General features: G+C 46.9%; 4 protein-coding genes across 8 annotated transcripts; 2 read left to right on the plus strand and 2 right to left on the minus strand.

The window, feature by feature from the left end:
- Positions 1-540: 540 nt before the first annotated feature.
- LOC123164448 (ATP-citrate synthase beta chain protein 1) lies at positions 541-6,969 on the plus strand. 3 transcript variants are annotated; one of them, XM_044581950.1, is made up of 17 exons: positions 541-650; positions 2,158-2,269; positions 2,357-2,459; positions 2,601-2,666; positions 2,752-2,875; positions 3,219-3,353; positions 3,685-3,745; positions 3,834-3,910; positions 4,266-4,421; positions 4,520-4,648; positions 4,736-4,868; positions 4,970-5,097; positions 5,230-5,335; positions 5,419-5,495; positions 5,593-5,663; positions 5,799-6,083; positions 6,537-6,969. In XM_044581950.1, the coding sequence occupies exons 2-17, from the start codon at positions 2,170-2,172 to the stop codon at positions 6,610-6,612; spliced, it is 1,827 nt and encodes a 608-aa protein (XP_044437885.1). In that variant the 5' UTR covers positions 541-650; positions 2,158-2,169; the 3' UTR covers positions 6,613-6,969. The 3 variants fall into 3 exon arrangements, with proteins under 3 accessions (XP_044437885.1, XP_044437883.1, XP_044437884.1); XM_044581948.1 differs by lacking the exon at positions 541-650 and adding an exon at positions 880-1,085; XM_044581949.1 differs by lacking the exon at positions 541-650 and adding an exon at positions 1,041-1,181.
- An 8,239-nt stretch (positions 6,970-15,208) lies between these two features.
- On the plus strand, positions 15,209-18,531 carry LOC123164449 (WAT1-related protein At3g45870). 2 transcript variants are annotated; one of them, XM_044581952.1, is made up of 8 exons: positions 15,209-15,742; positions 15,852-15,914; positions 15,991-16,107; positions 16,285-16,570; positions 16,676-16,831; positions 16,955-17,106; positions 17,415-17,872; positions 17,991-18,531. In XM_044581952.1, exons 1-7 carry the CDS (start codon positions 15,486-15,488, stop codon positions 17,581-17,583), a joined length of 1,200 nt encoding a protein of 399 aa, XP_044437887.1. In that variant the 5' UTR covers positions 15,209-15,485; the 3' UTR covers positions 17,584-17,872; positions 17,991-18,531. The 2 variants fall into 2 exon arrangements, with proteins under 2 accessions (XP_044437887.1, XP_044437886.1); XM_044581951.1 differs by having other exon boundaries at positions 15,211-15,742; positions 17,994-18,531.
- Positions 18,532-19,228: 697 nt separating this feature from the next.
- On the minus strand, positions 19,229-20,789 carry LOC123164450 (protein METHYLENE BLUE SENSITIVITY 1). The gene is made up of 2 exons (XM_044581956.1): positions 20,307-20,789; positions 19,229-19,618 (listed from the first exon to the last, which is right to left on the minus strand). Exons 1-2 carry the CDS (start codon positions 20,645-20,647, stop codon positions 19,603-19,605), a joined length of 357 nt encoding a protein of 118 aa, XP_044437891.1. The 5' UTR covers positions 20,648-20,789; the 3' UTR covers positions 19,229-19,602.
- A 797-nt stretch (positions 20,790-21,586) lies between these two features.
- On the minus strand, positions 21,587-24,321 carry LOC542967 (peptidyl-prolyl cis-trans isomerase CYP19-4). Of its 2 annotated transcripts, none has more exons than XM_044581955.1 (7): positions 24,049-24,321; positions 23,752-23,824; positions 23,338-23,385; positions 23,224-23,247; positions 22,218-22,400; positions 22,034-22,109; positions 21,587-21,930 (listed from the first exon to the last, which is right to left on the minus strand). In XM_044581955.1, the coding sequence occupies exons 1-7, from the start codon at positions 24,145-24,147 to the stop codon at positions 21,792-21,794; spliced, it is 642 nt and encodes a 213-aa protein (XP_044437890.1). In that variant the 5' UTR covers positions 24,148-24,321; the 3' UTR covers positions 21,587-21,791. The 2 variants fall into 2 exon arrangements, with proteins under 2 accessions (XP_044437890.1, XP_044437889.1); XM_044581954.1 differs by having other exon boundaries at positions 24,034-24,236.
- Between the last annotated feature and the right edge of the window lie 1,290 nt (positions 24,322-25,611).

A 25,611-nucleotide genomic window follows, 5' to 3' on the forward strand; every position in this document is an offset into this window, starting at 1 on the left:
GAGAGCCAGAGGGGGCTGCCGCCGCGCGCCAAGAGGACCGGGCACGACCCAGATCGGACCGCCCCGCGACGCCCCACGCCGGAGCGCCGCGGCGGCGAGCGGTACGCGAGCCAAGGTCGGCCCTTTGGTCAGGCTTCGGGAGGAGGGGGGGCGCTACCGGCCAGCGAGCATGGGGTGGGGAGGGGGCTCCCCGTCTACGTCGACCAGCGTCGGGCGCAGCACAGTCCGGCGAGCCGGAGGTGTGCGCCGGACGGTGGGACGGCCAGCGGTGGAGTCCTCATCCTCCGCCAAGTCGCCCAGCGCAGCGGCATGGACTCCCCGACGGGGGCGGCGGAGCACGGGGCGAGCGGCCCAGCGGCCAGCGTCCGCGGGGCGTCGGGAGGCGGGGGGGCGGTAGAGCAGTCCGGGGCAGTGCAGGGCTGCGGAGGTGGCGGCGCAGGCGAGCAAGCCGCGGCCGGCGCGGCGCCGACGGGGTCGCGGGAGGAGAGCGCCAGGCGCGTGCGGTGCGGTTGCGCCGCCGCCTACTTCCCACCTTCCCGCGCGCATAAATCCCTGCGCCTCCCCTGTCTTGCCCGTCTTCCCCGAGGCCGGAAATCAATCCCGTCCCGGAGCAATTCCGGCCGCCGCTTCTCCTGGCCTTGCCTCGAAAGGTTCGCCGACGCCAACCGTGTCTGCTCACCCACTCCCACGCGCTGCCTCTGGCTAGTCCTGTGCTGTTGCTGCCCTCTGCGGCGTTTGGTCGAACAGCTGGTGGGTCGGGTGTGGTCGTCCTCCCGGCGCCGCGGCTGGCGGGATCCCGTGGCGTCTCGCGTTGGATTCGATGGCTGAGTAGTACGACGAAACCTGACTGAAGTAGAGTAGAGTAGTAGATTGCGACGGATTCCCGCATCCATCATTCGAGGTAGTTGCCACAGACCCGGAGGCCCATGTGCGCGACCAGAACGGAACAGCCAACTACCTCTACCTGCACGCGGCGTACCTCCCATCTGCTTCCCGCCACCATAAATCCTTCTGCCTGTGCTGCCCCTCAGCTCCCTCCTCCCCTCCCGGAGCAATTCCGCCCCCGCCTCGCCTCGCCTCGGAAGGTTCGCCCGTCGCTCACACATGAATGCACCCACTGCCACTCCCACGCACTGCCTCCTCTAGCATTCTGCTCTCTGCGGAGTTTCGTCGAACAGCTGGTGGGTGTTGCCCCCGGCGCCGCGGATCTGCCGCTCAGCCAGCGGGATCCCGCGGTGTCTCGCGCCTCGTGTTTTGAGTTTTTTGGGTGGGAACGGGTTGCTGCTTGCTTGCTGCGTTTGATCCGAATTCGACCGAGAAATGCCCCCCCTGTGGCGCGAGTTTTGCTTCGTATTTGGCAGGTTGCTGCCTTGTCGTGTGTGTTTTGTCGGTTTGGGGCTCTGGCGCAAATCCATTTGGTCAGCCCAGGTCCAGGTGTTAAGGTCCTTTTTTAGTCGCTGCTATAAACTGCTCTTTAGGGATCTTGATGCAAGCGCGGACTTAGTATACTACTCTAGTTTTTACTGTGGATTCGAATCTTCTCTTGGAGGGGCGAACATAGTTTAAACATTCAAGTAGTTGGGCGATTGTGGAATGAAATGTGCTCGTGCGTCATGTTTGCTTGAGATCCGGTCTTCTTCTCAGATCTTCTCAACAACTTTATATCCTATTGGTTTTGAGGATCAGACAACTTGATCCTGATTTAGTCGCCAGAAGTAGTGAACTGAATATGCTGGTGCATCGTGTTTGAGATCAGGTGCAGTGTGCAGATGCCAGCCTCCTTCTATGGTATACTTATAGCCGGATCAAGCAATCTAATCCCTTAGATTAGATTCTCGGAGTGTCCTGTTTTAGCAGTATTCACAACAGTGATTTGACACTAGGTTTGGGAATGAAATGTCACTTGGACCAAGTGCCTGGTCACTTTTGGGTGAATTTGACATGAATATGAACTTTATGCTAGGTGTTTATGCTTTTCTAGTTTTTGTCTAGTTATCGTGTTGGATGCTGGGCTTATGCTTGACATATCATATCAACATTTCTTTCATTCTATTCTGGTACTTTGATGACTTGTAGGGTAGGGGGCTTACGATTTATGGTTTTCTGAATAGTAGCTATTACTGTGGTTATCATGGGCTAATACCTGTTAATTTTCAGGGGAAGTAAATCATGGCGACTGGTCAAATTTTCTCGAAAACCACCCAAGCGCTATTCTATAATTATAAGCAACTTCCTATCCAGCGGATGCTTGATTTTGACTTCCTCTGTGGTATATATTCTCCCTATCATTGGTTTAAAAGGATTGTATAGTGTTTCTGTTTGGCTTCTTTCTTACTGAACTTGCACTGCCTGATAGGGAGAGAAACACCTTCTGTTGCTGGAATCATCAATCCTGGTTCTGATGGGTTCCAGAAACTGTTTTTTGGACAAGAAGAAATTGCTATTCCAGTTCATCCTACGTGAGCTCTCTGCTCCCTCATTTATCTTGTTTGATTGAACAAGAGTGCGGTTCTTATTTCAGATGGAGGGATATTACATTAGCAGTTTGCTAGCTCAATATTCATGTGTGAACAATTTATCTATTCATGTATATTTTGTAGAATTGAAGCTGCTTGCAATGCACACCCAACTGCGGATGTGTTTATCAACTTTGCATCCTTCCGGAGGTTAGTTATAGCATTGATAATCTGTCTGAGAAATACTGCATGATCTTGAGCAACTACAATTTCACTGTATTTTCTAAATCTGCAGTGCGGCTGCTTCTTCAATGTCAGCTTTGAAGCAGCCAACTCTCCGAGTTGTAGCCATTATAGCAGAGGGAGTTCCTGAATCAGACGCAAAGCAGCTAATTAGTTATGCACGTGCTAACAACAAGGTATGGATTATATTTTACATGGAATTACTGCTTTTAAGTTTGGGTGTGATCACCGGTTCTCATCATAAAGTGCTTAGAGTAAGAGAATTTCATACTCCCTCCGTCCCAAAATAAGCGACTCAACTTTGTACTACCTTTAGTACAAAGTTAGTACTCCTTATAGATACATATTTTGGGATGGAGGGGGTATTAATTAGTGAAGGAGTATATCCTTATAGATACATTTGTAAACTAAATGATGGCTTGTGAGCTTGAGAGCATTTGCTTTTTCTGGTAATGCAGGCTGACAGTGGCCTGCATATTTATTGTTTATTTTTGCTAAGTGATTTAGTGTTATTTGTAGGTCATCATTGGACCTGCAACAGTTGGAGGAGTTCAGGCTGGTGCTTTCAAGATTGGTGATACTGCTGGAACCATTGATAACATAATTCAATGCAAGCTGTACAGGCCCGGATCAGTTGGTTTTGTGTCTAAATCGGTATGCTTCAATTCGTTGTTAATAAACTTACTTCCTTCATCACATGTATTTCTGTATGATTCATGTCCATAAATAAAGTAACAGAATAAAAAGAACGGTCCATTGTTTCTGTAAAGACAACTTTTTGTTTACATATGGGGAGCGAACTTTAGAACAGCATTATGATGCTTCAGCTTTTATCTTTTTATTTGGAAAAATGTGGAGAGCTCCTGACTTTCCCTTTGTTTTCATTCCAGAACTCCACTTCTTTAATTTGACGACTGATTAGTATATATTCTCAGCTGTATATTTTGAATACTCATTACAAACTGAACTTCCATTACTTCAATAGGGTGGCATGTCAAATGAGCTGTACAACACCATTGCAAGAGTGACTGATGGTATTTATGAAGGTACCTTGTTTGTGAATAAATGTAAATGTCACATTCACTGATTCACATGAATAATGCTCCCATGCTAACTTTTTCTTAACACATTCAGGAATTGCAATTGGGGGAGATGTTTTCCCTGGCTCAACTCTTTCAGATCACATTCTGCGTTTTAATAACATACCTCAGGTTTGACACTTAACATCTCTATATAGAAATAGATAGTGTTAACCTTCTTGCTGTAGTGTATGAATATTCATCATCTTTGTCACACAAGTGTCCTGCGATTATATTTTTCTTCTCTGGCATGATTGGACACCCACAGGATGTCACTGTTACATGTTCGTTTGTCACATCCTTTTTGTCTTCTAACTTTCGGAGGCTACTCCTTTACGATAACTTTGGGCTATCCCATTTAAATTTCTGGGACAATGTTTGTTTGGCGCACAAGTACGCTTTCATGATAATTCCATTCCTCCATTACTTGTAACCCAAGTCTGGATTCTGATCACTGGTGTATCAACATCTCATTTGTTGGCTTTAGGTTAAAATGATGGTTGTTCTTGGGGAGCTTGGAGGAAGTGATGAGTATTCGCTCGTCGAGGCCTTGAAACAAGGAAAGGTTCAGAAACCTGTTGTTGCTTGGGTTAGTGGGACATGCGCACGTCTATTCAAATCTGAGGTCCAGTTTGGCCATGCTGTAAGTTGTAAACAAATTGGTGCTCTTTTCCGGTGAGCTGAACAATACACTCAGTATGCACAGATGCAGTTTATTTATTAATTTTGATATTATAACAGGGTGCGAAGAGCGGTGGTGAGTTGGAATCCGCACAATCTAAGAATCAGGCACTAAGGGATGCTGGGGCAGTTGTCCCTACTTCATTTGAAGCTCTTGAAAGTGTGATCAAGGAGACATTCGAGAAGCTGGTACCTCACGACTGATGTTTTTTGCAAGTATTTTTTGGGGAATGTTTAGTGGGAACCAAAGCTTGGGGTTATATATATTTTTTGCAGGTTGAGGAAGGAAATATTCCTCCTGTCCCTGAGGTTACACCTCCCCCCATTCCTGAGGATCTTAACACTGCCATCAAAAGTGGGAAGGTCCGAGCTCCCACGCACATTATCTCCACTATCTCCGATGATAGAGGTCAGATTGGTGTCAACATGTTATCCTACATATGCTTGATAATTGTCCTTTGCCCTGCTTTCTCTCCCCGAAAATAATAAATGTGCATATGTATGATGCAGGTGAGGAACCTTGCTACGCTGGTGTGCCCATGTCTACTATTATTGAAAGGGGTTATGGAGTTGGTGATGTTATTTCTCTTTTGTGGTTCAAGCGTAGCCTTCCTCGTTATTGTACTCAATTTATTGAGGTAATTTGTGGGTTAAATGTAACATGGATAGTCTATCTTCCCTACAAAAGCTCTAACATGCTGTGATAATTTCCCCCTTCTATATCTAGAGATTCACTTGGTCCTAATAAGGTTTCTTCGTATGTCTGACAGATATGCGTGATGCTTTGCGCTGATCATGGTCCTTGTGTATCCGGTGCTCACAATTCTATAGTTACTGCTAGGGCTGGAAAGGACCTTGTTTCCAGCCTGGTATCTGGTGAGCTTGTTTAATTGATGCATGCGAACCTGTACCATTATGTACATAACAGCATTCTGAGACTTATGGTTGGAATAACACAGGATTGTTGACAATTGGCCCCCGATTTGGTGGTGCAATTGATGACGCCGCTCGGTACTTCAAAGATGCATATGATAGGGTGGGCCATCTTATTTCATATCCCTTTATTTTTATTCTCAGCTCTGGTTTTCATTTGTTTCTTAATTGATCTTATAAACTACATCAATTGATTCTAGGGTCTTATGCCTTATGAATTTGTTGAGGGCATGAAAAAGAAGGGAATCCGTGTCCCTGGGATTGGTCACAGGTATAATACCCCCTTGGCATCGTAATAAACTTGCACCTGAAAATGGACTTAAGACATAAGTTGATTGTTTTTAATGTACAAGCTCTGAGTTATGCTGTTGTCTTTTCTGAAATTTCACTTGCATGTCGTTATTAGGATCAAAAGCAGAGACAACAGGGACAAGCGAGTGCAGCTTTTACAGAAATATGCTCACGCACACTTCCCTTCAGTCAAGTACATGGAGTACGCTGTTCAGGTTGAGACCTACACCCTGTCAAAGGCCAACAATTTGGTTATGAATGTTGACGGCGCAATCGGCTCGCTTTTCTTGGATCTTCTTTCTGGGAGTGGAATGTTCAGCAAGCAAGAGATCGACGAGATTATAGAGATTGGGTATCTTAATGGACTCTTTGTGCTTGCACGTTCAATTGGCCTAATTGGGTAAGTCTCGCTCTTTTACAATGATAAATGTAGCTAAGTACTCCCTCCGTCCCAAATTACTTGTCGCTCAAATGGATGCATCTAGCACTATTTTAGTGCGTGCTAGATATATTCATTTGAGTGACAAGTAATTCCGGACGGAGATACTACCTCCGTCCTGGTTTAATGGTCCCGTTCGTATTTTGTGCCAAATTTTCACCTTAGATTTAACTATGAAAATGCTAATGCATGTCACCAAAAATAGCATCATTGAAAACTATGTACAAATATGAATCCAAGGATATAATTTTTGGTCACATGCATTCATATCTTATTAGTTAAATCTTTGGTCAAAGTTTTACACAAAATACAAAGGGGACCAATAAACCAGGATGGAGGTAGTAGTACATTATTGTTACCCTAGTTACATTTTATTTTTTTTCCACATTTCCAATCTGCTTCTTGGATTCACAGGCACACCTTTGACCAGAAGAGGCTCAAGCAACCACTGTACCGTCACCCTTGGGAGGATGTCCTCTACACCAAATGAGGCAGCATATTGGTCTTCCACCTGTGTGTACACCATAAAAATAAAATCGGGCATAACTGCATAGAATTCAAAATTCTTACTGTTGATGGAACTAGGCGAGGAGGGATACAAGACCGTTACAGATGAAAGTTTGTTTCATTTTTTTTTATTCGACCATGAAAGCATTAGGGCATGAGATATTGGATACTTGATAGTTGTTTCAAGTTATCATCAATTAAGTGGCTGTCAAATTTAGTTCAGACATCTGGGGAAAATTGTAATGATTGTGATTCTAGTTCCCCATCACAAAACTCTGAATTATCTACATTATCAATTTTATGGAAATCAAATATGCACGTGTTGCTGCTTCGAGCTCTAGTCGATTGATCGATCCCAAACTTATTGGCATGTGCTTCCCGTCATCGCTACAGTATACTCTCTCTGTTCATTCTTATAAAATGTTTTGGATATTTCAATATAGACTGCATACGGATTGGAACGAGTGAACGCACACACTAGAATGCGTCTATATACATTCAATTCAGAACATCTTATAACAGTGCACGGAGTGAGTGCCATATAATGGTATCCATTTAAAATCTTTTATGTGTTTGATATGTCTATCTTCTGTTGATTCACAGCACCAGCCACTGTCCCTGCCAGGCTGCACTAGAAGCATACATGTGCTTTGATGCGCTGTTTTCTCCTTTAATCGTTGTGTTTGTTGTATTATATATTGTTCAATAAATTAAATATCTTAATAACATGATAACATACCGAAAAGAAAATGGTATGCAGGAAGGCCCAGTTTCGTGATGCAATTTATCTGTTTTAACCTTATGACATGTCTATTTTGATTTCTGTCACAACTTATACCATGCCTTAGTTGTTCCTGGTGTGGTGACTTGGAAGGCCCAGCTTCAATTTATTGTTGAGATCTTGATCTTTGCTAGGGATATATTCCTTCCGTCTCAAATAAGTGACGTTGATTTAGTATATTTTGTACTAACTTTGTACTAAATCAGCGACACTTATTTGAGATGGATACTTTGTATTAACTTTGTACTAAATCAGCGACACTTATTTAATACAAATGGAGTATATGGCAGTACTAAATGCATACCCAACAACCCTTCACTCCTCGTGCTTCCGGCCATATTTTGTCACGCATTAACACACCTCAAGCTAAGTCAGTGTTTGGTTTTAATCACAAATTGACAACACTTTTTTTACCCGCAAAAGGAAAAACTATAGCAAGGCTAGCTTACAACCCCCTATGAAGTTTTTTAGCTCGGCCATGTCATATGTTTGCATTGTTTGCTTTTAGGTCGCTTTTTTCTTTGCGGAATTTGCATTGTTTGCTTTTAGGTCGCTGGCCAGATGTACCGCGTGGTTAAACACACCCTAATTAAGACATGATCATACTCCCTCCTTTTTCACTTACTCGGCATATTAGCTTTGTCTGAAGTGAATATAAACTTTGACAAAATTTATAAAGAAAAATATTAACATAGACAATACCAAATCAATACCATTACATACATCATTGAATATAATTTCACATCATACAATTTTTTTATTGTAAATGTTCATATTGTTTCTGTAAATTTGACCAAACTTTATAAGGAATGACTTCGGTCAAATTTAATACACGGACTAAATAAAAACGAAGTGAGTACCTGTGATGAGCTCTTTTTTCTGTCTCTTCTGCTGATCTCTGGGATTCATCATAATATAAGAGCATTTTTTACATTAATATAGTGTTGAAAACCTTTTTGTATTGTGACACGAAGAGAGTACTTACGAAAAGGAAAACCATTATAATGAGGAAAAATATCGTACTGTGCATGCATGCGACGGGGCGAGCAGCCTGTGTCCTTGTCGCTGCACCATTCACTCCTCGTGCTTTGCTTTCAGATGATCGGATCCAGCACCCAAATGATGCGAAAAGGGAAAGGCGTCGTCTGGGCCTACTGCATGAATCTATTTTCTTTCTCACACGAAGCAGACTGTTGGTACTCGTAGAGAAGAGAGTCCATTGGCCCACCGGTTGCTGCCGTACGCATTTGCCATGAAGCGCCGTCGTTTCCAGATGCCATCTCACCGGATAAGAAGCAAACGCTCTTCATCATTCTTCCTCATTATTTGCAAGCTTGCCAACACCAACCGATCCGACAAATGCCCTGTTAGGAGCATCTCCAGTCGAGTCAGGCGCCTCGGACCGGCCCAAAGGCCCGACCGGCGGATCATCACTGACCGGTCAAAACAAGCTCATTGAAGAATTGTTCGTGGAGTTACAATGATGTTGGAACCAGAAACTTTGCGGTAGCTGATGGCATGTTATGTCATTTTGCATAATATGATTGTCGAGGATAAGGGTGATGCAAATTTGGGGATGTAAAACTAGGTATTGTATAATATACATCATCAAAAAGTGTCCAGATCAAGTCTGTTATTCAGGCTATTCCCGTTTATGCAATGGGTATCTTTAAATTTCCTGCTTCATTATGTGATGAGTTATACCAGATTATCAGGAATTTTTGATGGGGCGATGAGGAGAATAGAAAGAGAACTTATTGGGTGTCTTGGGATAAGATGACGAGACCAAAAAGTGAAGGGGGCATGGGCTTTCGTGACCTCAGAATTTTTAGTCAGACGCTTTTGGCTAAACAAGCTTGACGTTTATTGGTTTTTACGGACTCTTTGTGTGCAAAGGTGATGAAAGCTAAATATTATCCTTATGGGCATCTTATAGATACGGTTTTTCCTCAAGCAACATCCCTTACGTGGCAAGGAATTATGCATGGACTCGATCTGCTAAAAAAAGGCATCATATGAAGAGTGGTCGATGGTTCTAGTATAAACATTTGGAGGGATAATTGGATCCCTAGGGATTCTGGCCTACGAATATCTGCTAAAAAGAATAGAATTAGGATCAAATGGGTGTCCGGGTTATTCATGAGTGGGTCTAGGAGTTGGGATAAGAACCTGATCAGGCATCTTTTCTATATTCATGATGCAGAGGAAATTCTAAAGTTGCGTATTCTCAGGTTGAATGAAGGTGATGTTATTGCTTGGCATTATGAGAAAAGTGGTTTGTTCTCTGTGAAAAGTGCGTATAGGCTGGCACTGAATCTACAGGAATCAAAGGTTGATCCAGGTAACTCTAGTGGTGCCAAGAATGAGGAAAGGAGGCTCTGGAATATAATTTGGAAGGCTAACGTCCCCCAGAAAATTAGAATATTTGCATGGAGGGCTGCTTCTAATAGTTTGGCAGTTCAAGTTAACAGGGTTAAACACCATCAAGCTATTCTAGGTACGTGCTCGATTTGTGGTATTGAAGATGAATGTATTTTTCACGCATTGGTGAGTTGCCCCAAGGCTCGGACGTTTCGTATGGCTTTGAAGGAAGTGTGGAATTTACCGGCTGAAGAGACCTTCAAATTTTCTGGGCCCGACTGGTTTCTTATTTTATTGGGTCACTTAAATCCGACGGTGCGTGAGCAAACGTTATTCATGTTCTGGAGAGCTTGACATTTGAGGAATGATTTGATCTTTGGAAAGGGAAAGGAATCCATCTCGGCCTCTGTGAGCTTTGTAGAAAATTACTGGGCATCTTTCTCGTCTTGTCATGCAAACATGCAGGTGGAGATGTGCAACAAAGGTAAGCAAGTGGTGGGGGAAGTTCAGCCAACCACCATTATGGAGAGGAATTCTATCTCTTGGAAGCCTCCCAACTCAGAGTTCTTCAATATTAATGTCGATGCAAGTTTTGTGGAGGCCGTTAAAGTTGTGAGTGTGGGGGTGATTGTCGGAAACCATTGTGGACAAGTTATTATTTCATCGTGGGATTATATTGGAGCTTACTATAGTGCTGAGGAAGCGGAACTTAGGGCGGCTCTATCGGGCTTGTATATCGGTATCACTCTTGACATGCCCATCATTTTGGAAACTGATTCTTCTTCTGTGGCTTCTGTTTTTGCAAGAGATTGCTTTGACAGGTCGCCCCTTGTCGACCTAAAGAAGGAGCCGGTCAATGCCTCGAAGCTATTGGTGAAGTTTCAGATATCCAAGACCAATAGGAGGGCTAATTTGGTGGCTCATGAGATTGCTAAGTTCAGTTTTGATAATAGGTCTGATGGAATTGTTTTTAATTCTGTTCCATCCTGTGTGGCTAATTTTGTAATGAATGATTGTATGAATTTAAGTTAACTAATACATGGTGGGTTTAAAAAGATGCATTTTACATCTTTAAAAAAGAGTCAACTCCAACAGATGATGTATATTGATGATGTAAAAGTCCAACTACAATAGATGATGCGTATTGAAGATGTAAAACCGGCCGACGACCACGCGGCTGTGTACAACCACTGTACAGCCGCAGTTGAACATAAAAGAGCAATACTTTTTAGATTTCTACAACCAAAAGTGCATCATATCAATCAAAGTTTGAAATCCTACAACCAAAAGTGCATCATCTTAAACAAAAGTTCTTGGTCCAACAAATTAAAATGCACATAAACATAACATCGAACATATCACTCAATTTTCGTCCTCTCTGTTGTGACTTGTCACATTGTGAGCGGTGGCATCATCATCATCAATGGCTTCTTTGTCGACGTTTTCGTGTGTTGAAGTCTCGATGTTGCGACCTCCACAGGAAGCACCTTCATTGCCACCTCCCATGTCGCTCATGTTGTCACCAAAGCCAGCCCCATGCCACTCATGTTGCCGTCTAAGCCACCACTCATGCCGCTCATGTTCCACCAAAGCCACCGCCCATGTCACCGAAGTCACCATCGATGTTGCCATTAAATGCATCATTCATGGCACCTCCCATCATGTTCATGTAGCACTTCCCATTCCTCCTCCCGTCATAATTAACCTCACATTCTATTCTTATCAGAAATTAAAAGAACAAACACGAGGAAAAATATTTTTTTTTACCTTTGCGACATTTCGTCAAGCACGTTGGAGGCGGTAGCCGTGGGCGTGGCCGCGTCTCCCTCCATGGTCGGCGGCGACGACAGAGGTGGAAGAGGAGTTCCTTGACCGGATGCAGCTGTCACGGCCGCTGGCGGCAGCGAATCGGTCAAAGCAACTGCGGCTGGCTTCGCCTTTTTGCTCGCCCATGGATTCGTCGCCGCACCCCGCCGGCTTCTTCGCCGGGGGCGCAACTGTGACCGGCCAATTGGGACAAAGCCGGGACGGCGGCATGAAGGCGGAGGCGGGACCGAAGAAGGTGGTTGGGGCTGCGGCAGAGGAGGCGGCTGGGTCATCGAAGTCGGCCATGGCCCAGGCGGGTGGGCGGAAGGAAGGAAAATGAAGGCAGTTGGTTGGGCGGTGGGTGCGCGACCGACTGTTTTACATCACATGGAGATGAAGATGCAAATTTTGCATCTTCGAATGTTGTATTTTACATCTCTTGCAAAAGATGATGTCAGTATTTTGGCATCTACATCATCTGTTGAAGGTGGATTTTTTGCCTCAAAGTTGCAGAAGTTCGTTATTTTTTCCATCTACCTCGTCTATGAAGATGCTCCTAGCGCGGACTACGACATGGAACCGGGACAAGAGCTTGCTTTGCTGGTGTACGGCTGAGATAGAAGCAAGGTGACGGTTTGTTAAATCTGTCCGAACCTACCACTCTTCTTTTTTTCTGAGAGTACGCTTAGGTGTACCATACCATTATAGAAAGCAGAATTTCAGTTATAAGAAAGAGAAAAGTATATTTTTCATCCCTCAATTCTTGGTGAAGTCTAGATTTAGTCCCTCAACTATAAAACCGGACAAGTTTAGTCCCTTGTCTCTGCTGACCCAGTATAGGTGCCGACTCAGCGTGTTTTTGACCTGTCTTTCATTCACAGCGCTATTTTTCTCTCCTATGTTGCTCTTGTTCCTCCTTACTACCCGGGCATTCCATCGAACATTTGGCGCGCGCCTGCTCCCATGCTCAAGGCCGTCGATATGGTCTCGTATGGCTCCCGACACTTATACTGCTAGCCGGAACCGTGCCACAATGCTTCGAAATCCACGTCACCAGCATAACCGTTGCCGCTCTCGGTGCTCCATCTGGACAGTCTCGCCGCTGCTAGCTAGTCGCCCTCTTGTCGCTGGTCCGCACATTGTCGTGGGGCCTTGTCTTACTCCAGCAAACGCGTCGGCAGACTCACGGTCCTGCGTTATGTACTCGAGTACATTGCACGGAACGTCGGCGACAATGACCGTGACCATGCCGCTTTCGTCACCGTCTGTAGGCTGCAGCGCCGCGCGTCGAGCGCTACTGGCGCACGGCTCAATCGCCACTCCCTTTAACATGAACATGGACGATACGTTTTTTTGGGCATGCATCAACTCGTGCAACTGGTAACATGCGTACGTGTGTTGTGGCCAGAATGGATCGAAGCGATAAAGGTCCTTTACGTGCGTGTCTATGGCGGATGGGTGAATCAATCAGCTAGAGCCTAGAGGTGAGCAATCATCCAGAGCAAAGCACGACCGAGCCTGGTTGGTGAGCACCAGCACGCGTCGTCGATGACCGTGCCATGCTCGCTCAAGCCATGCTCACCGTACTTGGCACGCCTGCTTGTGTAGCCTCCATGCTTGGCGCTGTCGCGCCAACTGCGCCCCGCCGTGGCCAATCTGTGCACGCAACCGCCATCTATTGTCTTGCTAGCCACCATGCCGTTGGCTGGAGTGAATTGCAAAAAACATCAACATTGAAAGCTAAATTTGCAGGAATCACAATTCTACAGTTTTGTGCCCAAAACCATTAATTCTGAGGCTAATTTTTTAAAAAACACTAGTCGCCGGCTTAGGACATTTTGAGCACGATTATGACAGGAGGTCCCGCTGGACAGGGCGACATGGCACAGTATAACAGATCACAAATAGAAAAAATAGTATGGACTAAATTGTAAAAGGATCAAAGAGGATAAGGTTCGTGCAGTAAAGAAAAAGGACAAAATCTGGCATCGTCTTCCTGCTGCCCAGCCGCCAAGCTCGGCCCCGGCGTGCACATCCGGTTTGTTCCCGGCGTCCAGCCGCGCCTCCGACGTCCACCGGCGAGTACCCGGACCGTCGCTGCCTCCAAGTCCTTCGCCGCCCGCCGCTACCTCCAAGTCCTTCGCCGCGGACCTGTCGCTGCGCGCCGCCGCCCCGCAAGTTCCGCGGTGGCTGCGTGTTGACCATGGAGTTCAACGCCTCCGCGCGCAAAAGCTCGTCGGTGCCAAGTTCTTCCGCAAGGAGCTCGTTTCCTCCTCCTCCTCGCTCCCTGGCGTCAGCGCCGGCTCCCACTCCCCGCTCCTTGGCCCGCGTTGGCGTGGTGACTGGTGAGGGAGGGCGCCACGCCGCGGCCGGAGCTCAAGCCGCCGCCGCCCTTGCTGCTCACCTGCATTGGCGCCGGCGAGGTGACGGGGAGGCACACCGGATGGAGCAGCCGTTGCGCCGGCCACGTAGGGGCGCGAGTAGCTATGCCCGCCGCACGGGCGCGAGCAGCAGTGGCGTCGGCGACGCTCAACGCCCATCCCGACCTCACGCCACGTTTCCCCCGGCTCTCAATGGTGGCAGCCCGGAGAGGGAGTGGCCGGCGGCGTCCACCACCGGACCAGCGGGAGACGTTGGTCACGGAGGACCTGGTTGCTTTTTTTTGCAGGGGTTCTTTTGCAAATCACGAATGTATCAGGGTGTAAGTAGCCTTTTTCTTTGCCACGTCGCCCTGTCAAGTGGGACCCCGCTGTCATAATCGTGCTCAAAACCTCCTAAGCCGATGACTAATGTTTTTACAAAAAATTAGCCTAAGAATTAGTGGTTTTCGGCACAAAACTGTAGAATTGTGATTCCTACAAACCTAGCCTTCAATGTCGATGTTTTTTGCAATTCACTCCCGTTGGCTGCTCCCCTGAATGCCAGAGCGCCGAGCCTACCAACTCAACGCTGCCGTGGTCTCGCCGTAGCTCACGCGCCGCCACAGACGGTCCATACCACGAGGTGCCCCAGGCCAGCAAACTGGTCACAAAGGCAACGAGCAAGTCAGTAGCGGTGATCTCCCATCTCCTGGGGCCGCGCTCACGCTGTTGAGATCACCACTGCCGATAGCTTGCTCCTCCTTGCGCTCCCTGCCTGCACACGCTGCATGAGAGAGCGGTGGAGTAGAGAGAGAGGAACCGGGACAGGTCAATTTTGGGGTCTTCTTTGCCACGTTGGCATGGACCGGTTAAAACCGGGGACCGGTCAAAATCAAGATTAGGGACGAGACTTGTCCGGTTACAAGAGTTATCCAGTTTCCTAATTGAGGGATTAAATCTAAACTTCACCCAGACTTGAGGGATGAAAAGTATACTTTTCTCTATAAGAAACTACACTCGCTATGAACAACCAGAATAGACAAACATCATACGAAAGACAAACAACACGGCCAAGCAACCTACAACGCGGAAGAGCCTATCCAATCTGGAACACAACATCGCGCCGAAGAACCTGCCACTCTCACTACGACAGCTCCGTTGAGGCCTCACACCGAACAGCACACGGTGGGTGCGTAGTTGCGTGCGTGGATGGAATATGCTTACCCGGCCCAAAGATTTCGTTCAGTCGTTCCCCAAGACAAATGGAACAGCTCACGCTACTCATGGCAGCGACCGTACTGCAGCATGTGATGTGCTACTGCAGAGGATCCTAACCCCTGCATACGGGCAGGTTGCGTGCGTGGAGCCAGCAGCCACCGGCCGCATACCTTCCCCCAATAAATCCGCCACGACGGCACGCAGGCGAAAAATCTGGAGTTTTGCTTCTCCTAGTCGTCGCCTCGTCGGAGCCCAGCAAGACTGCTGGAGTAGTGGCTAGCGGCCGGCGCGCAGAGAGAGCGAGAGAGAGACAGAGGAGAGAGAGAGGGGATGGGGACGGAGCCGACGATGCTGCAGCGGTGGTCGTCGTCGATGTGGGGGATGAGCGGCGGCGACCGGCTGCGGCTGTGGGAGGACAAGGCGTGGCGGGCGCACGCGGCCATGGCCTTCACGCAGCTCGCCTACGGCGGCTACCACGTCCTCACCAAGTCCGTCCTCAACGTCGGCATGAACCAGATCGTCTTCTGCGTCTACCGCGACCTCGTCGCGCTCGCCCTCCTCGCCCCCGCCGCCTACTTCCGAGAGAGGTACGTCGTGCTAGGCGCCTCACCCCATGGCTGCTCTGCTCTGATCTGGACGAATTGACATCGAATTTGACTTGATACTCTTCGGCTGCGGATTCTGAATATCCCGCAGGAGGGTGCGGCGCCCCGTCACCCCGCAGCTGCTCGGCTCCTTCGCGCTCCTTGGATTCACCGGGTAATTTTCCCCCTCGTCCTCATGCTGCTGCTGATGCCTGATGGAGCAATAAGAGTCACATTCTGACGGCGTGCAGGATCTTCGGGAACCAGCTCCTCTTCCTGCTCGGCCTCGGCTTCACCAACGCCTCCTACGCCGCCGCGTTCCAGCCCGCCATACCCGTCTTCACCTTCCTCCTCGCCGCAATCGTCGGGTGAGCACTGAGCAATCAACCAATCAATCAACGGATGCACATACACGTTTCAGAGTTCTGACATCGCCTTGGATGCAAAATGCCAAACTGAACCGTAACAAACCCCGAAATGTCCCATTGCCGCGGATACACTTCTGGATTCTGATCAAATGCTGAACCAAAATGTTCTTATTCCAGTGTCGAAGTCATCCACGTCTTCACCAGAGACGGCGTCTTCAAGGTCGTCGGCACGGCCGTGTGCGTCTTCGGCGCCCTCCTCATGGTCTTCTACCGAGGCCCCTCCCTGATCGGCCTCGGAGGCGCCAATGCGCTGGCCGGCGCCGACGCGTCATGGAGCGGCAGTTCCTATCCTGCTCAGTGGCTGACGCCAGCCGTGCTCCAGTTCAGTTTTGGAACCTGGAACCTTGGTGTCCTGTGCCTCTTAGGCAACTGCTTCCTCATGGGGGCTTATCTTGTCATACAGGTAATGCGGAATGGGATTTGTTTTTAGCTTCATGATAGTTTTTTGCTCTTAATGAGAATTACATATATCTGAATTTGTGTCCTTTTCTGCTGTGACTGATTCCAGGCCCCGGTGTTAGTAAAATATCCTGCGAGCTTATCCTTGACAGCCTACTCTTACTCATTTGCCACCATCTTCATGGTGTTGACTGGGGTTTTTGCAACCAACGGGCTCCATGAGTGGGCGCTGACAGGGACAGAAATCATAGCCGTTCTATATGCTGTGAGTATCTGAACAATAATCTATGGCCGCCCTTTATGATTACATTAGAACTTGTATGACCATGCTATGATGTGCTAACCTCTCCGAGCTTGTTCTAACCACATTTCTTGCTTGCACCAACAGGGAGTTGTTGCGTCTTGTCTCAACTACGCAATCATGACTTGGGCGAACAAAATTCTTGGACCATCTCTGGTCGCCCTCTACAATCCGCTCCAACCAGCATGCTCTACCATCCTCTCAACTATTTTTCTTGGTACCCCAATCTATCTAGGAAGGTATGGACCAACCAACACTCTACCCTATGTGTTATTTGAATTATTTGAACATTGTCACATCATGAGTTGTCAAGTTTCGGGTCATTCGAATTGGTCATTTTGCATTGTGTTTATCGGTTGAGCTTGGTGCTCTTTCAAGCAAAATGATATGATATAATGGCAATGGTGCTTGGCGTAAACTGGTGGTGTTTTCCATGTATACCATTACTGAAATTTGACTTTTCTTGGTTAGTTTGCCTCACTTATAGGCTACAGAATTCCCACGAATTTATGCAGAACTAAATACCCACCTTGTGCACTACCTGCAGCCTCATTGGAGGAGTCTTCATCATTGCTGGTCTATACCTGGTTACTTGGGCCCGTTACAATGAGGCGCAGAGAATACTGATGTCTGGTTATCTGAATCCTCTTCTTGTGGAGGTGGAGGATGCGCCAGCTCCCAAGAGACAGGAAAATTCCAGCTCAATTGATCCCTGATACTCAGACGAAGACTCCACTGTGTTTTTTTTCCAGAACAGCAGCAGCAGAATTACGTTGTATATTAGTATCAGAAAGCTTGTAGTTACCTTCTCTACCATTGGATTAAGTTGCATCATTAAGGCTCATACCCAAATACCCTCGACATAAGCTGGAATGGAAATGTGTCGCAATTATCGTTCTCCTAGCAGCCGCGGAAGATGCTACTGGCACTGGCTAACAATGTGCAATGATAGTTCAGTTTCAGCAGTTGTCTTCACGGGTCAAGGAACAGCTTCAGTGATCAAAGGTAATTACTTCATCCAACCCAACTTGTTAATAGTTCATTAGTTATCATCGTAATTGCTTAATTGGCATATGGCTGCCATGATTGCTGCTGTTAACTTGCATTTCATCTTCTGCTTCAGCAGCCTCTATTACTGCCTGGGAACCGACGCTGCAATACAGTATAAGCCAAACTGTTCTTCTGTTATGATTTCCAATTTCCGTCATGCCATACTTGCGAAGCAATTATGTCTGGAGCTCAGTGCATAAGTTGGAAAAATCAAAGTAGGAGCTCCAAATTCTTTGGCACATCAGGCCGCTTGAGTGTTCTTACTTTGCTTCTGTTGTATGTGCCTCCCTCTTATGTAAATTGTTGGCACGGTTACAAAACCATCTTGTGTCGCCCAACTTATGTTTTAGGGTATGTTTAGTTTGTGCCCAAGGTTGCCCCACCAAAGCATTGGCTGGTTGAGGTTTTGGTTGCCCATGATTTGGCAACATTGGTAAGAAAAATGAACTAGAGTTGGCTAGAGTTCATTTGGCATGCCAAAAATTTGGCAACCATCCAAACAAAGACCAATCTTTGGGTCCAAAATTTTGATAAGGTGCACTTTGGCCACAATCCAAACACACCCTTACTCCCTTCGTCACTATTATGAGATGTTCCAACTTTTTTCTGATTCATATGTATATAGTCAAATTTTCGTGTGTTTGCTCTTCCGTATGCCATTTGTGAACGGAGGTAGTTCTTGGCCATGTTATTTTTCCTACAGTTTTTAGAGACAGGCTGCGGCGCCACCACCCACCAGCAAGGGTTCGCCATGACCTCACCAGAAATGGGGACAGCACAGCTAGCGTGAGAGGACGCAGCGGCTGTGGTGAGGAAGAAGAAAGCGCAGCATAGGCAATCCCACTTGGGGCTTGTTCGGTTGCAACAGGATTTGAAGGGGATTGGAATGGATTGGGAGGATTAAATCCCATACAGTCAAAATCCCACTCAATCCCCTCCAGGGCCTTACACAATTCCTACAACATTTATGCGCTCCAAACACCGCCCTTAAGCAGCACTGGTTACGCCAAGGGAACTCCGGCGTGCTGATTCCAGTTAAATGCACAAACTAAAATACCACTATGTTGCTACATGCAAAACACAAGCGAGCTATGATGCAGTTACAGTGATGGTAACACAGAATGTTAAGCTCGTTTTAAAAAGCTGCCACCAGGTTTAAGTGGAGACGAAAAGTCACACCAGTGAATGGACCTTCGACCTCCAGGTAACAATTTACTACTTTCATGGCTGACATAATTTCAGCATCAATTCCATTCAATCAAAATGGTAGGAAAGTACTTCTCACCATTGCTTCAAGCATCAAAGATTCCATGCCATCAAAGTCACTAGGCGTGCTTCAAGCATATCATAATATCACATCATTGCAATGCCTCTTCAGTGGGCAATGCAATAACAAAAGTGCATCGACAACGCCAGACTATTCATCATTGTTATAAAGGGCAGCGTTCAGTTGAGGTGTTTATCCCCCAACATCAGTTGCCACACTTCTAGGTACCAAGCAAATTGACAGCAACCAGTTATTTAGGCTCAGTTTAGCTCATCCCAGATGTTCTGGAGCGCATAATATATCCGATTACAAGACAACCAAATATCTTAAAACGACCGACCAAACGAGACAGTGGTCATAACAATCCATTGCTACGGCAAACAGAGACTTAGAAGAGGCGCTTGAAGCTGTGGAGGCCTCATTTCTGTTCATCGCTGCAATGGCAGATTCATTCATCATCAAACTAAGGGCAGCAAGGCTGCCAGTGATACCACCAGGAGTATCAACCATACTCCCAGGATACCAATTCTGACCGATCGATCGATGATGCATAATGAACATGGCATAAGGAACCACATGGCACGAAGAAAAAGGAGAGTTGAGCATTCTAAAGCATGGACTTGTGTATGAAATCGACATCCCTCCCTTGCTAAAAAGGGGCAGCTTCATCAATAGCTGAGAATCAACGAGGTAAAATACTTCTTACGGCGCACCGAGGACACTAACACAAGCGCAAATCCCCGATTCACGCACTTTAGCCGCCAATTGGAGGAACTGGATCGGCAGCAGATCTTTTCAGATCGCTCGAGCGCCACTAGACATTAACATCAGCAAACAATTTGCCAGCATCTTAGAGTAGCGACAGGTAATTAAACATGGCGATGAGGCCACACGGCCTCAAGTATACAGGGAAAAGAAATCACGCGTCTATCACACGACGACACACCACACGCATCAGCAGCAGCAACAGCATCAATATTTTAGAGCAGCAGCAACGGCAGCATCAGCGGCAGTACTAAACTTAAGACAGCAGATGCAGGCGACGACCACGGCAGATCGGAGCGGACGACCATAGAGGGGTTTGGATGCAAGGTAGGGTAGGGTAGGGGGGGTTTAGATTACCCCGTCTTCTTGAGGCTGCCGCGGATGCCGGGCTTGGGCTTGGAGGTGGAGGCGACGGCGGCCGCGGCGGGCGCGGCGGCGGTGGAGCCGTGCAGGTTGTTGATCTTGTCCGGGTCGAAGGGGAGCTTGGGGTGGCGCGCCTCGTGGTGGATCTGCATCGACTTGACGTCGGGGGCCGTCACCTTGCAGAGCGGGCACTCCATCTTGGCGTGGCCGCCCTTCTCCTGCCCGAGCCGGTCCTTCTGCCCGGCCTTGCCCCCGCCGCGGTTGGTCGTCGCCGCGTCGATCTTCGCCGCGATCTCCTTGGCCGTGTGCTTCTTCGGCTTCGCCTTGCCCGTCATCTCCGACGAGGAGGCCGGTTCCTCCCGACGGCCCGCTGGAGCTCTCGCTTTCCGCCGCCGCCGCCGCCGCCGGCTCTCCTAACCCTACTTGCTGCGCTTGTCTTCTTTGCGTTTGACGGGACGGGGGTTGGGGGCGGCTCGGGTGCGGATGGGGGGCGCCAATTATTAGGCCCCCTGGGGCGCGCTGCTCCGCCCGCTCCGCCGTCCGATCTGGAGCCAGCGGCCCTGATGGCCCTTCTAGGATTCCTCCTTTTTTTTTTATACTATGAAAGATGGAAGAAAAATATGTTGGTTGGATGGAAGATGCGGCTTCTAGGGTTGCTCGCCGTGTCTTTGCATAACTCTTTTTTTTTTCTATTCTTTATTTAAGCCACGGGCTCTATTCGTTTTTTATGTTTTCATTTATTTATTTATTTATTTATTTTTAGGGGATGTATTCATTCATTATAGTGTCTCTCGTACGAGAAAAGGAGGATTGTAGATTATCGTATGAGAAAAAGGAACGGGATTCTATCGTATGAGAAACGTAGTGGTGGACAATATTTCTGTTTCTGCGAGGGAAAGGGAATACTGCAGCACGCGTCAAAGGAAAAAAGAGAATATTGCTGTATACTGTGTAGTGGTGGAGGTTTGTTGGAGATTCCTCTACGGGGCAGTGGTGGAGCTTCGTCTACAGAAAGGCGCAGCATTTGCATAAACCAATAGGGACAGTGCTTCAACTGTTTCTTTATATAAAGGTAGGAGATGTTCCTCTAGAGATTTTCACAGTACAAAATTACTACGAGACTCATGCGTTTGTAACAAAGGTATCGGCCAACAATCTTGCAGAACTAAGCGGGAATATTTGCTTGCTGATGATCATTTATCGTTCAAATTAAAAGGCGCATAACGGCAATGTCTCTAAGGTAAATAACCCCAGCAAATATGCAGCAAAAGAGATACTGACAACAGAACGGTGGTGTATGATACCTTCAAAGTTGCCAGCCAGATCACGGGTAAGCAAGTCATTGTACTTTTTTATAGTAAAGAGGAAAAAACTTGCCGTCTAAATTCACACGGAAGTACACGAAAACAGTCCGGATAATAACGCTTCTACAACGGAAACTAGTCACCGTAGCTTTCCACCAGAGACCGTTTCAGGTCATCACAGCGGCACTTCCCCGCTGTCAGCAATGACAACTTTGCTCTTTGGTGTCCCGTTCTGCTTGCCCTCGGCCTCGACCTTGTAGACCACGTCCATTCCAGACAACACCTTGCCGAACACGACGTGCTTGCCATCCAACCTAGAATACAGAGTGTATATCATCAACAACAAAGTCCCAACTCCCAACAGAACAAAAGGTTTAGCACAAATTACTGCGATTACAAAGCATCGTGAAGAATTACCAGCTCGTAGTTACAGTGGTGATGAAGAACTGGGATCCGTTGGTATCTCTCCCAGCATTGGCCATGGAAAGGTAGCCTGCACCGACAACCAGTCAATGAAAAAGGAGGATGGCTTAACCAGGGCTATCATTCTAACGGAGCTCTTCCAGTTGCAAAATGGATTTCAAGAAACAAGGATCATTACCTGGTCCAGTGTGCTTGAGCTTGAAGTTCTCATCGCCGAACTTTGTGCCGTAGATTGATTCACCACCCCTTCCATCACCAAGAGTGAAGTCGCCTCCTTGGATCATGAAGCTGGGGATAATTCTGTGGAACGAACTCCCCTTGTAGTGGAGAGGTTTGCCGCTGTTGCCCATACCTTTCTCTCCTGTATGACGATTAAGTGGGGCATGGTCAGCAACCACTAGCAGACATCATAGAGAGAAGCTACTATACAGATTGTATTACTAATAAAGCAGATATTCTGAATATAATGAATATGCAGTAAATAGTGATAGGCTTTCGTAATACTCTATGTTGGAATATGAACTTATGAAGAGTGTAACGACAGTTATCCACCTTTCTTTTCATGAAGTAAAATATACTTAGACTAGGCACTAGACAACTACGAACTCAGCCAGTTACTTAATTTCTTCTCTTTTTTCATATTGACATTCATATTTAGGCACTTGTATGGTAGAGCAAGGGATGAACAATCAAAATTCTGCACACAGGGCTACTCCTTGAGACCGTGCAGAACTTACAACATAGAACCTTCAATTATGCTCGAGGGGGTTTGGAATTTAAACAGATGATCCCCAAAACTTTGCAGGAAAACAGGCTGCCACCATTCTCTCTACATTCTTGTGTCTAGAATGGTAAACTTGGATTTGAAATAATGAGGAAACAATACAGGTAGATTCCTTCTCTTCAAGGAAAAAGGTAAGCACAGCTTTGCCATGTTACAAGCATAGCATGCATCAAATGAGTTATATAATTTCCATTGTGCAATTATGTTTTGACTTTCTGAGGAAGGCAATTATATTTGATTGGCTAAATAACTTGAAGATTAGCCAAAATAACAAGTAACAGTAATTGGATAGAGCAGATTTTATTCCAAACGCCAGCCTTGCCATCAGACTAATCATCTGGAAACTCCAACAAGCAGACGGCGTAAAGAATGTAACAGCGCAAGTAGTACGGAAGCATACCTGTGCAGAGTGCTCTGAAGTTCTCTGTAGAACAAAAGATATCGAGCCATTAGCATTTCTGTCATCCAGTAAATGAGTACATGGTTTGTAACTCGAACAGTAAGGAGATGATACCTGCGGTTTTAGGAACAGCCTTGCCGAAAAGTCCCATGACAACCCGACCTATGACAATTCAGAATCAATTTAAATGCCACCGGATCAATCAAACAATGGAAAGAGATGCACAATAAGAACATACATGAATAGCACACCAGTGAATATTTTTCTCACTTATAAACATAAAACAAAATTAGGCGCGGTGCAGCCATCTAAACATGAAAATTCAATTTCAATGTCGATCTCACAATTTTTTCAACGATCCAAAGCAAAAGGAATCACTCAACGTCTAACTACAAACCGGGCTTTCTAGGCCAGGAAACAGGCATGCGATATTGGTTGTATCAGTAGCAGTCTACTGTCTGCCCCATGCTGGGATGATACATCGCGCTGATCTGAAAATAAATCTGCGGCCAGGGGTTCAGCACAGACCTGCGGGCTTGCCGTCGATCTCGATGTCGAAGTAGACCTTGTGCGTCACCTCAGAAAGGTTGGATTTCTTGCCCTGAAAACAAGGAAGAAAATCGTAAGTACGCATCCCATACAGAGACACCAACCACATCAAACCCTAACACATATAAGCCGTCCGGATCCGCGGCAGACAGGTTCAGACATCAGCGCGAGGGCAACGATTAACCGTATCAGAGAAACGATCAGATCGGCGAACAAATCGGCAAGCGGAAAAGTAAGGGGATGGGTTCGCGGTAGACGGACGAGGTGGATGAGCACCTGGGCGAGCACCAGGGTGGCGGCGACGAGCGCCAGCCACAGGCACAGGTGCGCCGGGGCCCTCGCCGCCGCGCTCCGCCTCCACGCCCTCATCGCCATCTCGGATCGTATCGCCGCGGACGAGAGAGAAAGAGAGGGAGAGAGCAGATCTGTTTACTCGTTCCACTACGCAGTCTCCGAGAGGGAGAGTCCACGGGCGAGATAAACAGAGCTGCTCGTTCGGCTGACAGGTGGGGTCGAACAGTCAGACCACGGCCTCACAAGCTGCTCGCCCCCGACCGCACCCATGACTGCTCTTTTGCTTTGCAACAGCAACTCCTAGCACCAAATTCCACTCCTCCTCGCATAAGGAACACTAGATTCCACTCACTTTATATTCTATCAACTTCTTATAACTACAAAATATGATTAAAAAAATCACCAAACTTCTGAAATTTCGGTAATTTCAGTGGGTACCAAAATATAAACCCTACTGCTAACTCTTTTTCCCTGTTATGCAAAAAAACTCTTTCTCTCTCTTCTAACACTATTTCACCCTTCACAAAGAAGCACACAAGTATTTTGACTCTTTTTAGAGAGTTGATCCACCGTTCAAAACTAAGTGTCGTGGTATTGAACTAAAACCATAACACTTATTTTGAAACGGATGGGGGTAAACAAGAATTATGTTCATGAAAGTAATACATTTAGATCTTGCGGTTAATTAAGAACTTGGGTTTGTTACAGCTCTATCATGTTGGGTCTAGTAAGTAGGTGTATCACGCGTTTGTTGTGATTACTACTCCCTTCCTTATTAAGTATCATCGGTCCTTATAAAAAGACACCCTTGCAGAAAAAATAGAAATACATTCAAAATCTTAGGGGAGCCGAAGTCTTCTTCGTCCCGCATCCATCGGCGGCGTGTCGTGGGCATAGCTTGATGCCGCTTCTAGGCCTTCGCATCGACGATCCTAACTTTTTGAAATCCATGAGTTTGTAGAAGCAACGGTCGGGAAGTCGTTGATGCAGACTAGGAAATGCTGACAACCCGGAGAAAAGGATGTCGATAAGGGGTTGTACAATCTCTGAGTACCACGAAAGCCGACCAAATCTAGATAAGATCCACCGGATACCTAAACCGTCTGGAATCCAAACGACTCGTCAAATATATAGCTCCACTCGTGCTCCACCAACGAAAACACACACAAATGAAACGGGGAATAGGGCCCTCCACCAGCGAAAAAACATGCCCTCCACCCGCATAGAGAATATCATTCCTACTCTGGGGCAACGCGGTCACTTCACTGCCCCAAACCACATACAAAGATTCTCTAAAGAAGACCTGAAACAAAACACCCATGCCGTTGTACGATAGGTTTGGATCTGATGCTGAACTCGCCGCCGTTCAAAACAATGCACAGAAGCCCGACCAGGTTGGGTCACCGATGAAGACCTCCACACTGGATTCCTTCGGTCGACGTTGGCTTCACCAACGCCAATGTCGTGCATCGCTTGACAAAGGCTGACACTCGAGCACACATCTCATTTGCCGTTTCACAACAACCCTCCAACGCCTCAGAGAAG

This window comes from Triticum aestivum, chromosome 7D, assembly GCF_018294505.1.
Source record: "Triticum aestivum cultivar Chinese Spring chromosome 7D, IWGSC CS RefSeq v2.1, whole genome shotgun sequence".
Lineage (NCBI taxonomy): Eukaryota > Viridiplantae > Streptophyta > Magnoliopsida > Poales > Poaceae > Triticum > Triticum aestivum.